The sequence below is a fragment of the Pleurodeles waltl genome, chromosome 3_1 (genome assembly GCF_031143425.1).
Source record: "Pleurodeles waltl isolate 20211129_DDA chromosome 3_1, aPleWal1.hap1.20221129, whole genome shotgun sequence".
Taxonomy (NCBI): domain Eukaryota; kingdom Metazoa; phylum Chordata; class Amphibia; order Caudata; family Salamandridae; genus Pleurodeles; species Pleurodeles waltl.
Genome location: NC_090440.1, coordinates 1300649114 through 1300664003, shown reverse-complemented (window position 1 = coordinate 1300664003; position 14890 = coordinate 1300649114). Strand labels below are relative to the sequence as shown.

At 45.7% G+C, this 14890-nt stretch overlaps 1 protein-coding gene across 2 annotated transcripts in view; it reads left to right on the top strand.

Moving 5' to 3' along the window:
- Nucleotides 1-14890, top strand: part of ITGB5 (integrin subunit beta 5) — a 626222-nt gene that overhangs the window by 366924 nt on the left and 244408 nt on the right. For both annotated transcript variants that reach the window (XM_069224638.1, XM_069224637.1), the window contains exons 6-7: nucleotides 3639-3800; nucleotides 8144-8239. In XM_069224638.1, coding sequence (XP_069080739.1) covers nucleotides 3639-3800; nucleotides 8144-8239 — 258 coding nt within the window. The remainder of the gene's footprint in view (nucleotides 1-3638; nucleotides 3801-8143; nucleotides 8240-14890) is intronic.

The window sequence follows — 14890 nt, the reverse complement described above, 5'->3', positions numbered from 1 at the left end:
GTGTGCAGTTTCACTGCCACTTCGACTTGGCATTTAAAGGTATTTGCCAAGCCTAGAACTCCCCTTTTTCTATACATAAGTCACCCCTAATGTGTGCCCTAGGTAACCCCTAGAGCAGGGTGCTGTGTGGGTAAAAGGCAGGACATGTACTTGTGTGGTTATATGTCCTGGTAGTGTAAAACTCCTAAATTCGTTTTCACACTACTGTGAGGCCTGCTCCCTTCATAGGCTAACATTGGGGCTGCTCTCATACATTGTTGAAGTAGCAGCTGCTGATCTGAAAGGAGCAGGAAGGTCATATTTAGTATGGCCAGAATGGTAATATAAAATCCTGCTGACTGGTGAAGTCGGATGTAATATTACTATTCTAGAAATGCCACTTTTAGAAAGTGAGCATTTCTTTGCACTAAAATCTTGTGGTGCCCTTCAATCCACGTCTGGCTAGGTTTAGTTGACAGCTCCTTGTGCATTCACTCAGACACACCCCAAACACAGGGTACTCAGCCTCACTTGCATACATCTGCATTTTGAATGGGTCTTCCTGGGCTGGGAGGGTGGAGGGCCTGCCCTCACACAAAGGACTGCCACACCCCCTACTGGGACTCTGGCAGACAGGATTGAGCTGAAAGGGGGCTTGGTGCATTTCTTAGAGACTCTTTGAAGTCACCCCCACTTCAAAGGCACAACTTAGTATAAAACAAGGCCTCTGCCCTACCTCATCAGACACTTGCTGGAGAAGAAACCTGAACCAGAAACTACATCCTGCCAAGAAGAACTGCCTGGCTGCTCAAAGGACTCACCTGTCTGCTTTCTACAAAGGACTGCTGCCTTGCTGTTGCCCTGCTGCCTTGCTGAACTCTTGTCTGGCTGTGAAAGTGCTCTCCAAGGGCTTGGATAGAGCTTGCCTCCTGTTCCTTGAAGTCTCAGGGCCAAAAAGACTTCTCTCTTTTACTTGGACGCTCCGTGCGCCGAAAATTTCAACGCACAGCTTGTTTCGCAGCGAGAAAAACGCCGCACTCCGACGCTGATCAACGCGACGCTCTGGGGACGATCGAAGATCCGACGCACGGCCTCGCAAGGACAACGCCGCCCGACCTCTAGAGGAGAAATCAACGCGACGCCTGCCGTGAGATCGTAATTTCAACGCGCAGCCCCGCAGATCGAAGTCTAGAGGAGAAATCGACGCGACGCCTGCCGTGAGATCGTAATTTCGACGCGCAGCCCTGCAGACCGACGCGCAGCCGGAGAACAAGCAGGAAAATCCACGCACAGACCCGGGACATCTGGTAATCCCGTGATCCACAGAAAGAGACTGTCCACGCGCCGGAAAACGACGCCGACTTCCCCGCGTGGAAAATAACGACGCAAGTCCGTGTGTGCTGGGGAGAAATCGACGCACACACCCTTTTTCCACGCACCTCTTCTCTTGTGGCCCTCTGAGGAGATTTTTCCACTCCCAACCAGGTACTTGTGCTTGAAAGAGACTTTGTTTATATTCTAAAGACTTAAGACACTTTATATCACTTTTCCGTGATATCTCTACAATTTTCCATTGCAACCTTATTCTTTTTGACCTACAATTATCCTGATAAATATTATATATTTTTCTAAACACTGTGTGGTGTATTTTTGTGGTGCTATATGGTGGTATTGTATGATTTATTGCACAAATACTTTACACATTGCCTTCTAAGTTAAGCCTGACTGCTCGTGCCAAGCTACCGGAGGGTGAGCACAGGCTGATTTTGGATTGTGTGTGACTTACCCTGACTAGAGTGAGGGTTCTTGCTTGGACAGAGGGCAACCTGACTGCCAACCAAAAACCCAATTTCTAACACATACATACTAGATGACAGCACTGTCAAGGTTAGCTATCCCAAGTACTATAAATGACGGACTCAAATGAATATATTTTATGTTTTGTTCGTTATTAAAATGGTTTGGAAATGTCTGTTGAAAAATGGTGATTCTGAGATTGGAAGAGCGCCGCATTCCCTTGCTCACAGTAAACTGCAGCATTCTCCGATTGAGTAGGCGGGTTTTAAAAACCCACCCTCACTGCTTTCTGGTTGGTATTTTAGCTGTGTGAAAACGTCTACCTCCATGTGTGCTAGCTGTCCATTTGGGAATTATCTCTGAAGTGCGGTACCTCTGGATTAGGTGTGCTCCTGCGGTGCGTGTTTACTCTGTGCTTTAGGTTCTTTTCGACCATGTGAAGGACCACACTGAGAAGCCACGGTGGTGCACTTATTTAATTATCTGTTTTTCCAAAAAATCAGAGTCTTGGTTAGAGCCTGAAAGCCTCATGACCATGCTTTTCTGGTGCTACAAATCCCATATTTACATCGGAGTTACATAGGAAATCCTAACTGCTGGTGAGAGAGCAGAAAGGGAGGCCTCTGCACCATCCGTATCACCCGCTTTGCTTCCTTCTGTCATGCCTCCCCTCCCTGTAGCAATTTAAAAAAGGGCTATGACTTGGCCAGCGCTTGCTGCATCAAATTGCTTTTTGTTAAAAGTTTCAGCCATGCTGTACAATAGCCTTGCTACTGTGCAACATGGCTAAAAACATTGACAAAGCCAATAGTTTGCATAAATGAAGCCTATTGGCTTTGCCAATGCTTTTTAAATACCTTTTCATCCATTTGCTCTAGAAACAAATTCTGGTTTCTTGAACTTTCAAATTATGTGGTAGGTGGTGGATTATGTGACAAGTGGGTTAAATCCGTTTTTGTGCTGAAAATGCAACAGTCCCAGAATTACATAATGCCACTGGGTTGGGATATATTCAATGTCATAGGCATAGCAAATGCAATCTACCTAACTGTTGAGTACTACCACAGATATAAGAGCAAACCTGACTTAGTCCTGTGAGTAAGTCAAACCCCAGCTTTCCAGAATCTTAAGGCAAGCAAGCTCATTGCCCCCTTATTAGGTGAACGCCGTCATTGATGGCCAGGTGCTAAGCCCCGCAAGGTCTCAACCAATATATTTCATAATCAATACATTGACTCTTGAAACTATATCTGATGTTCGAGCATTAATTAGAATGGAAGTCACTGCTCTAGATCACAAGATTTGAGGGCCAAAACAAAATTTCAGGGAGAAGTGGTCATATGGAAATGCTCAATGCTTAGGAAGTGTTCTTCCGGGCAGGAGAGCAGCAGTGTTACCATCAGAAGTGCCAGTCATGGAAAAATTGCCACTCTACTTAAGGCAAAATTAGGTCTCCATGCTGTTTTCAGGAAGAACAGTCCCTGAGCATACTTTACCTTGCAAGGCAGAGTCCATTCATAACTAAGAGCCTATTTTTTTGTTTTCACAGGTAAAACTTCAATGTTGCTCTGTTGCGGATGTGTAGGAAGAAGGTCCTAAATAGAAAGTGAATTTGTTTTCATCTTCAATTGTGCTTAGTTTTTAAATTTAAACCTGTTTCACACATTTTTGAACAGCCGAGCTTTTATGTAATTAACTCATATTCCACAATGTTTAATTCCGTGATGAAGCCTCATGGTGTGAGAAAAGCAATCTTGGCTTAGACTGTGGCATGATTACCTCAGGGTTTTCAGAGACCTGCATGTGCCTTTGGCTTTGAGATCCTTTACATCTGAATAATGTATTTCTCTTCTCTTATCCAGGAAAGGATTGGCTGGCGGAAGGAGGCCTTGCACTTGCTTGTGTTTACCACAGATGATGTGCAGCACCTTGCTCTAGACGGGAAGCTTGGTGGACTGGTTAAGCCACATGATGGTCACTGTCACCTGAATGAAGCAAATGAATATAGTGCCTCAAGTGAAATGGTAAACAGGGGATAACTGTGTGTTTCAGTATTTATTAACCACAATACACAGGCAACTGTAGCCCAACTCCCATACTTGTGTAGCATTTTTCAGAGTTCAGTTTAGGCAGACTTGTTGACTTTCTCCATGTCCTTAAAGTGATCAATCCAGTACTGTCTGGTTTCCCTCTTCTCCACCCCACCAAGACTGCCCTCACCCATGTAGGTAACATCCATTAGTTCCACCCACTACCATCACCTCTTCTGTAACACCATCTTCATGGAATGTCAGTCATTCGACGCTGTAGACTTCCAGATATTTCCTGCCTCCCTAAGCTTCCTGGGTGCATAGCAGCCACAGCTCTTGAAGTTCCCTCTTTCCTCTACAACTGAAACTTTTCTGTCACATGATGTTGCTCCCTTTCATCACCTTACTCCTTTGGTCGCTGTTTGTAGACACTCCCAGGGTATATGTCCCAGATCCCCGTCTTTTTGTCCCTTTACACCATATCCCTTGCAGGATCGGACTGGGAAAGAAAAGCAACTCTGACAACCCAGCTCTGCTCCCTTCATCCTCACTCTCATTGCTCTCTTTCCTGAAAGCCTGCCCAGAAAGCAGCACATGGAGGGTGGGGGAGCACAACTGGGTGAAGACACCGCCTGCGAGAGAGAGAGAGAGAGAGAGAGAGAGCAATACAGATCACATGCAGGGTGAGAGATACACATGGACTATAGAGACTTAGACTAGCACAGGGTGGATGGTGTTAGGGAAGCATGTAATATCGAGAGATCAACACAGGAGGGTGAGAGAAGTACACAAAGGAGGCTTCTGGAAAACACATGTTCTCGCGGGGTGCTTACTCAAAAAGAAATGAAAGAGAAGTGTGAGGTGGGATAGAAAAGTAAGTGTAGTAGAGTTGCACCACAGTGAGATGAGGGAAGCACATGAAGGAGACAGTACAAAATGCAATACTAATATAGAACGGTTGAGCAAACAAGCTTTGACTAAGCGAACAGCTCTTGCCTTTGGAAGCTATTGGCTTTGTCAATGGTTCTATCCATGCTGCTAGATAAGCCAACAGTAGGTCTTTTCAAACCAGACTGCTTGTGCTGTCTCGTAAGCTCGACTTAAAGAACTGCACTTACCACTTACTTTTACCAGATCTACACAATAGTGATAGTGCACAAATATGGGCTCAGCATTTCGGACCAGGCCTTTAAATTGGTCAGCTGTATTCACCTGAACATCATACCTTTAACGCCACTTAACCAGCCACCTGTTCATTAATGCATGAATGATACATTTCCTGTGAGTTATTTAGGTCATGCACGGTTTCAAGAGATTTTGGGAGAGGCTGGATATAGGTACCATTTTACGTAACTGATATCTAAACAGAGCCCTTAACATACATTTTCATTTTGCTTTTGTATTTGAGGAAGCGCCATACAAACTGAGGCCCTCATTTTGACTTTGGCGGTGTTTTGCCAAGACCGCCGTCAAAGCAGGGCATCAAAAGACCGCCATTCTTGGGGGTCCAAAGACCACTGTATTACGAGGCACCAACGGATTTCCACCCAATAACAGGCAGAAATCCTAAACCTCTGTCCTGACCGATGGCAGGTGAAAGGTGGGTCCACCCGAGCAGTATTCTGGCACAACAGTCCTTGTACGGCGGTGCGGCAACCACCTCGACGTGGGCTGCTGGGCGGCCCAGACAGGTAGGTGGACCAACCGGAAGTGGGAGGGGGTTGGTAGGTGCATGTGTGTGGTGTTTGCGTGTATGTGTGCGAGCATGTGTGTGTGTGTCGGAATGGGTGTGCGTTTGTGTGTGACTATGCGTGCTTGGTGGTGTGTCAATGTATGCGGAGCATGGGGGTGGAGGTGTGTATGAACGCCGAGGGTGTGTGAGAATGTATGCATAGCGTGGGGTTTGGGGTGTGTATGAATGCGGAGGGGGGGTGTGTGTGAATGTAGGTGGAACATGTAGTGGGGTGTGTATGAATGCAGAGGGTGTGTATGTGTGAATGTATGCGGAGCTTGGGGGTTGGGGTGTGTATGAAAGCGAAGGGGGGGTGCATAGGCGTGCGAGCAAGTGGGGGTGCGTGTTTGTGTTTGTTTGGGCTGGGGTGCGTGTCTGTGTGCGACCGAGTGGCAGTGTGTGTCTGTGTGCAAGCGAGTGGGGGTGTCTGGATGTTTGCGCGCAGTTGGGTAGGGATGTCTGTATGCACATGTGCAGTTGGGTGGGGGTGTCTGGATGTATGAGGTCCGGTGGGGGTGTGTGTCTGCAAGTGTGTGGACGTATGGGTATGCTTGTGCCAGGGACAGGAATAGGGATTACTGCTGCTGGGTGCGTTACTACCTGGCGGTTTGCTGCTTCCTAATATGGCCAGAGGGCTTAGGCATGCCGCTGGCCCGAAGGAGCTCACCGCTAGCCGCGCCGGTTCAATAGCACCGGTGGGACTGGCGGCGTTGTTGCAGTTTAGCCTCAGTCAAACCGACAAACTTGTAATGCTGCGGTCTTTACGGCTGGGACCACAACAGTAAGACCGCCACTGTGAGTGTGGTAGTCTTAAGACCGTCACACTCGTAATGAGGGCCTGAGTGTTATCAATATGGTCATCAAAGGTTATGCAACATAAAACTCCTATCCCCCATGCCTGACAATCAAATGTCGAATTACTGTGCGAAACTGGCCTTTTTTGTACAGCCCTAGCAACCATGTTATCAATCTACCCATGGCAGTTCAAACTCAATATATGTGCTGTTGATGTCCCTCAGATGCAGGGCACAGAACTACAGATCATCCTTGATTACACCATGAGAGAGAGCACAAACCAAACCTGCTTTTCAGGGACCACAGCAAACTGCCATCTATAATCAAGGCTTCTATGCTTGACAATAAGGATCATAGTCCACCCTTGAAAACCTTTGGATATGTAGGCATCCCAACTAGCCCACAACCCCCAATTAGCTACAACTATTTCTTTGCATGTTTTTCCTGTTTAGTTGTTATCACTAAATTAAACCAAACCTGTGCATCCATTTTCTTATTTCAGAAACCCTTTTGATGTGACTAGAAGGTCACATTTGAGGCAATGCAGGGAAAAAATATATTTGTTATGTTTCAATAACTTTGTCATCCTCTTTTTTTTTCTCTTCTCCTTCTGATGCTATTTTTACCTCTATCTCACAAAAAATCCTAAATATTTTTTCCAATCACTAAACCCCTGTAATTACCGTTCTTATATAAGCTTTCGAGCAAACTCAAATGGTAGATATCAACTCTTTTGGGGGGTTCTAGTTATGATTGTGTAACTGTGACATTTGTCCTGTTTTTCAGTAGCAGAGATGCCATAGTTATATCTTCTCTGAAACTTCAAAAGGGGTGGAGGATCAGTCTTAGATTACCTCCAAAACACCATAAAAGTTTAGGTGGACTGTGTAATTTATAGGAAATGTTTGCATTTTTTTCATGTAAAGCGGTTGGTAATGAATTTGCTCTTGAAAAGTATGTCCCTTTTTTCTTTTGTTAGGAGGACAATCAATGAATAATTGACAAAAAACAATATTTTCTTGCTTTTATGCTAATTGTGTCTGATTCACAAATATACACATGATGTACATACTTGCACCACTTATGCAGAAAAGGAGTGATGCAGCCAAATGATGGCATTTTCTTATGATAGATTAGAGTAACCAAAGACCAGACAAAGAACAACTGTAGACAACCCAACGTAGAAAACTAGTCTCCCCGAAATTTAACTAATGCAAAAAGATGGTGCAAAGGACTTGTTCCAATTTTCCCTGCTCTTGAACTGGCCCTGTTCCTTCCAAATGCATTAAGCAAGTTCACTTGGACAATGGCTCCAGTATGTGAATCCAAAGGACTCCGAGATTCATGCTATTCACTTTCCAAAATAGAGTTGAAAGTGAAAATATGTGCAAATCGTGTGAATTATGTTTGCTGAAATCAGTGATGGTTACTTGTGTATCCTATGTCATTTAGCTGCTGATCAAAAAACCCTCCATAATCTTGTCTACGAGTTGTTTGCCCAAGTGCAAAATGTGCATTTTAGCAAATTCACCCACCGTTTAACGTTCTTGTTGTATGATGTGCATTGTGTGCATGTAGATGATTGTCAATTCCACATAGGTGCGTTTTTTATACGACAGCAGCTGCACAGTTTGTGAACTAATCCCACCGGGTTTGCCTCATACATGTTTTTCAGTTTCACCTGTAGGCAGTGCCTTCAAAAATCGAGGATGAAAGCCCTTCTATTTCTTGGGAATTGAGTTAGGACATGTCCCTCGCCTTTGAATGTCTAGATCGCTAAACCATTCCTGTTGTTTTTTTTTTTTTTTAGGATTATCCATCACTTGCACTCCTTGGAGAGAAACTCTCTGAAAGCAACATTAATCTCATTTTTGCCGTCACAAAAAACCATTACATGCTCTACAAGGTAATTACTGCTGTATACATAGATCATTTTTAGAGCTTTGGGGGAGCGGGGTCTCCTGTTAAAAACTGTTAATTGCTAGAACTTTAAGGTGACATGCAAAATAAACCCGCTTTCCTCATATTCTCCACCTGCTCTAGGTTGTGTGTATCACTGACCTCCGATCCCTTTAAAAAATGTGAATGAGGATTAAAAATACTATAAAGATAAATGAATGGAGGAGCTTGAGCTGCTTAAATTAAGCAAGGTTTTTTTGTTACTAAAAAGAAGTAAATATAATACGGCCTTGTGAAAAGGCAGTAATGCGTCATGGTGCAATTTGGTACAACATTAAAGAAACTCGTGTCACCCTTCAAGAAACTCGAGTGACCCTGAAACTACTAGGTTGACAATTCATTAAAGATGGCGGCCTTTAAGGGTCAAAAGTGTCGGTCGTGAACATTGTGTCTCCTGTTTGCTAGGCAAGAGGCACGATGTGGAAGTACATAAGTGCCAGGTCACGAAGCTAATATTTAGATTAAAATGAGCTTGGTTAGTTGGTAGAATCTGAAGTGTTTTTTTGTTGACAGTTATTTAAGCTTTTCCTTTAAATAAGTAAACTATTTGACAATAATATATGTGTTCATTGCAAATAAAATAGTATATGTAACTTTGAAGGAACGTTTATGTTCTACTGAGAGAGCATGAAACCTATCTAACATACACAATGGAAGAACAATATGGAACTGAAAAGAGAGGCGAAAGTCTGGCGGCATAGAAGGATCGACTAGGAAAGATACTTGAACATGTAGAGTAGAAGTCTGCCTATCAAAAGAACTAGAATTTTAATTCACATATAATTCCAGTACATTCCCATGTGTCTTCAGATATATAAGTGAAACTTCTTATTTTATACAGATGTTTTAACAACTATGCTTGTGTGCACATATCCAGGATCCAGCTGTCAGTTTTCTGTTTTTTATTTCAACTAGTTCAAGTAGATTATGTATTTTGGGAACTGTGACACTAGATGTATTCTGCGGCTGCCTGTGCTTTATTAGCAATGTTCACTGCATGACTTAAGAATCTATATGGACAATACTTTGAGTTCCTGCCTTGTGTGCCTTTTGTGTGAAACATCAGTTACATACAGTTTTCACTCAAATGGCTGTCCATTCGTAATTCACTCAAAGCCCATAATTCTTGTGTGAATTACGTATGAAAAAAGATTATACAGTTATACCCACCTCTAGTAAATAGCAACATTAAAAATAAATATGGGCTGCAGGTGCTCGTGGTCCAGACACGCACCATGCATACACACACCCACTCACACAGGCATACACGCATTCATACACGCATGCATCCATCCATTCATTCTGCACCATGCATACACACACACACTCACACATTCTTGCATACACCCCTCCCCCCCCCCACACACACACACACAACACTCCCCTCCCCTGATGGAAACCCAACTTGCCTGGGTCCAGGGGTTCTTCCAGCAGGGAACGGGATGGGGCGCTGCTACTACCAGCAGCGCTCGCCAGCAGAACAATGCCAGTCTGCATTATTTGACATAATACGGCTGGTGGCGGTCTACTGGCGTGGCGCTGCTGGTCGTAGCAGTGCCACCTTAACCCCATCCACCAGCATGGCCACAGCTGGATTTCCGCAATTCTTGTGGCGGAAATCTGGCTGTGGTCATTATTTGGTGGATGGATGTTAGCTGCAGCGACAGTCTTTTGGCGGCTGTTGCAGCAGCGGTAGTCGTTACTTACCGCCAAAGTCATAATGTAGACCTAAATGTCCTCTTTAAAATCCATGTGTCATCTCGAGAGTCAAAAAATAATTCAAACTACTCTTTAATTCTACAGACTCTGGTACTTTTACTCTAATTTAGTGTCACATGCCTATGGGAGCTGTCAGTTGTTGCATGACTTGAGCTAGCAAGGGGAAAGTGTGCTGGTGAGATCAGAGAGAACTGCATGGATAGACACTGAGGGTTCAGCACCATAGATGCACTATTATCATTGACAATACAAAAGGCATGGCCCCACCGCCATTTGCATTGGAAAAGAACCAGTTGAAAGGCATAGCTCACACTTTTGTCCCAAAGTGTGATACACATTGTAATCGGTTGAAAGGAGTGGAGTAGGGCTCTACAGCTGTCCCCAGTTCCACATGCCACTGGCAGTCCTACTCTTTGCCCCTTCCTCAGTCCTCAGGTAAGTGGGTGTCTTATTTTACCTCAAACCCTTCTCGGCCCACTGATGCACTGGCCCTTCCTCCACCAGCCCAGGAACAAAGAAGTGGTTCGCATCTGAAGGGGCTGGATGAGACACGGGCAGGGTTGTTTTCCTCCAGCTTCCTCTCCCAGCCATTTTATATTATTGCCCTCCCCATAGGCAGTTTTTTCATTTCATTGTGGTATGTTTAGCCCCTCATATATGTCAGGAAAATCAAACCTGCACGTGTGAAAATCAATACAAAAATATCACTGGAGTAACTGTGACTCGATACGAGAGACAATGAGTATTCTGTGTCTTGCGCTTCTTATGCTATCATTCTACCCTATGGAAAGGGCTGCTAGTGTTGTGAGACGCTGCCCCCTTTATTGTGTCAATAATGGTTTGCTACACTGCAATAACCCAGCATCTGGAACATAATCTGCATATTTCAACCAAAGATATCTACCTCTCACAGATCAAACATTATTAACAATTATGAAGCAAAGCCTATATGGGTGTGCTTAATGGGCTAACGCGTGCAGTGTGTAGTTGAATTTCTTATCAATAATAAAGAAGTGACGCAATTCTAGTAATAATTGAGTATTTCTATGCAAAATAAAATACGGCCTGGAGTATAGCACAGTTCTGCAACTAAAGCTACACTCCACTCAGCTCTTGGACACAGTGAATTTTATACACTTTGTGGACACTTAAAATCCACCTCCTTCACAACACTTATAATTAACAAAACAATAATTCTTTAAACGCTATCTGCCTGCTTGTTACAAAAATACATTCATGGCAGATATATTACGTACATATTATCTAACATACACAATGTCCTTTGATCCTGCCCTGTGACCTCTACCAATGTGTCCTCCCTACACGTCAACCAGTCTCTGAAGTTTTACGTCAGTCTCCTCCTTTCTGCCAGCCTTGAAACACAAACATCTAACGCTGTGTCTCCCTTCAAAGTCTGTTATGATTTACCCTTCTCCTTTCCTGATATCAGAAAGTAGCTCAGACTCTCCCTTGTGTATGTGCGTCCTTTTCACTTACCTGTGGTTTTCTAAGCTGGATCGTAAATGCTTTACCCTGCACCTGGCCTCTCTTCTCATTCTCCTTTCTGTCTCTGCCTTCCTTATTGACCATTATGTTCAAACTGAGGGCTGTACTTTTCTCATATAATATAGACTTCAGCACATTTGTTTTCTAATTCGTGTGTTGACCTGAGTAGGCCCTCTGCAGTTTTCTTAAGGCCTATTACAAGTGCACTTACATGAAAGCCAGAAAGAACCTGAATAAGCAGACTATATTAAAGCCCTCCCCCTTGCCTTTCATACTTTCAGTTTTGTAGCTGTTTAAATAAAAGTTCAGATGACAAGACCACCTTATTCCACTAGTTCTTCCTTGGTTTCTATAATATAGAGAAATAGAAACTATAATGAATACTCACATGCCACCGACCTTTGTTTTCCATGGAAACAAAAGCAGGGCTATTTTGAACGCAATAGAGGATTCATTGTAGGTAGACCAGGATGTTGAAACATAGGAAAACAAGCATTGGCAAAGGCAATAGGTCTTCCCTATACCACAGCTATCAGCTTTGGCAAAGTGTATTGCCACGTTGTACACCAGTGTGGCTGCTGTTCAGATTGCTAAAAGTTAGTGGCATGGAGCTTCAGGGTGGAGTGGGGGAGTAGAGTGTTGTAGGGTGGATTTGTTGGGGGTGTGGCTAAGCACCAGCCAAAATGGCCACCATTTAGTAGAGCGCGACCTGAGGACTGCTGCACGGTTGCGCGGAGCTCGAGGTGAAGGTGAAGAACCTGGGATCACTACGGCGGGATCGCCAGCCTGCCGCTGTGACTGAGGGTTGCAAACAAGGCGGTGTGCCCGACCAGGGGACCCGCAGGAGCTGGGGACCCATGCGGCCCAAGAATTGCTGAGTGTGGCCTGTGGCTGCTGTGCCCGCCGCCTGGAGCCTCCGAAACCCCTCCCCTTTTGCGACTGGACCCATCGGCTGCCGGAGCGCCAGTAAAAGACAGAGGCTGGTGGGTGAAGGAGGACAGACTGAGTTGAAAGGAGCTGCGGATTGGTTGGGGTGGCAGCGGCCTAGTTCCCACCCCTCGCCTGGCCGAGATTGACAGAGTGGGCCCGGGTTCTGGCAGAGGAATGACTGAGAGACAGGGCCCGAGCATAGGGGCCGATCCTGCCACCCGACCCTGGAAGACAGTTGGGCCCCCTGGATGTGAAGGGCGATCGCTCCTTGGGGCCCCAAAGGGTTTAATAAAGATGAGACTGCTGCATCCAAATTGGCGACGGGGCTGTAGATGTGCTGGGAGCCGCCCCCAGGTGAACCTTCACCAGTCGCAATAATGGCAGCCATTCTGAACCTCATGGGATCCTAAACTAGATGCGGTAATGGTGGATGTTACCCTCCTTCGTGCAGACCTTAAGAAAGTCGTAGAAAAGGTCACAACTGTGGAGACGGACATTGCCTGTATGCAGTCTACATCCAAGAGACTTGAGAACCAGGTTCAAGTTCTCACTACAGAACATTAGAGAATTACAGCACACTTAGAAGATCAAGAAGGCAGGGAATGGCGAAACAATATTACAGTGGTTTCGGTGCTAGAGAGAGCTGAAGGCCCGAGTGTCAAACTTTTTCTGGAGACCCTAATCACTGAATCTCTTCGCCCTAAGAGACTGTCCACATTGCTCACTATTGAAAGGGCACATAGGGAGCTGGCCGCTCCGCTGCGACTGGGGGTACCTCCGAGGTCAAGCATTGCGAGAATATTCAATTTCCGGGACAGAGGCAGTATCCTACAGGCTGCCAGATCCCGTGGGGACCTCCAGTACAAAAATGCCAGCATCCCCTCCTTCGCGGACTTAACGCTTAAAGTTCAAAAACAGCAACAAAGCTTCCAGGATGTCAAAAAGGCATTAAAGCAGCACTAACTCAAATATATGATGCTTTTCCTGGTGCGCCTGTGGGTGATCATGGCCGAAAGAACATGGCATTTTGCCACGCCAGAGGAGGCCTGGGACTGGCTGGAGTGGTCACGGGTTATGCTGGCCAGTGGAGGATCTTGTGGAGGAAAAAGAGCGGACCCATTGTCACAGAGGCAGGAGCCCCAACCGGGGGCAGCGTGGTCTTTGACACCATAGATGGCCAAACCCAATGTGGCCTACCGCGGAGACTGTAGAGTCCGGACGATTAAGGTATTCTGGCTGTGACTGGAAGTTGGCTGGATGCTGCACCCCCTGGTCTCCGGACCAAGACAACTTTTCTGCCAGAGCTATTTATTGGGAACTGATGGTAGCCCTTTACGCACTTGAAGTGGATTCTGGCTACTAGTCCAGAGCCCGGTCAGAACATGAAGGAGCTATAGAACATAGAAATGTTTTTGGGGGGATTTGAGTTAGCTGTTTGGGATAGAAAATGGTGAAGGTTGGAATTGGTGGTGCAAGCCCACCCACACAAGAGTTTGAGTTGCTAAGGGCGAAGGCGCTCCGCTGATTGGGGAAGTGGGTGGTTCAAAGCCTGCTTGGCAGGGTTGCAGAGTGGGGGGGAGTTTTTAGTTGGGAAATGCTAATTAGCAGTTTATTGTTCTTCATTGATTGTATGCTATTGCCTGTGACATTACTGGGGGCGAGGAGGTACACGAGGGTACACATGAGAGACGGACCGATGAGGTAATCCTCCTGGGTATAGAAACGTTCCCTAATGGCAGCCACGATAGCGTGCACCCTTAGGGTCATGACGTGGAATGTGACTGGGCTGGGCAGCTGCATCAAGCACACCATAGTCCTTCAGTATTCGCGCAGACATGGCCCAGATCGCATCCTGTTACAGGAAACACATCTAAAAGGGAATCACTACAGGGCGCTGGGCAGGTTCGTTTCTCTGCTGGTGGCACACAGGGTTACACATCAGAATCTAGGGGAGTGGTCATCATTCTTAAAAAATCAATACCATTCATTTTGACTCACACCTGGTGAGACACATTGGGACATTATATAGCACTCTTGTGGGACTGGGAGGGCCACATATGCTCAGTTTATGCCCCGCCAAGACTTCACAGGTCTACTCTTGCAGACCTGGGTGCCCTGCTGGTGGATCTCCCACTGGGACTCCTAGTTTTGGGAGGCAATATGAAACCGGTTGACCTGGGGCAAGACAGAATTACATGAGCCAAGGCGCCTGACGCTTTAGTGATATTGCGGTCTTCTTTGGCCTGACAGACCTGTGGAGGGAACACAACCCGGGGAAGAGGCAATTCACTTATTCCTCCACGCCACATGGTAGCTCGTCGAGGCTGGACTATCTATTCACTGCATGGACACATGTTGAGAGGTTAGGCATTACCTGAGAGGGATTTCAGACCATTGCCCTGTAGGAGGTACATTGCTGGGTCCCGCGCAATTATACTCACTG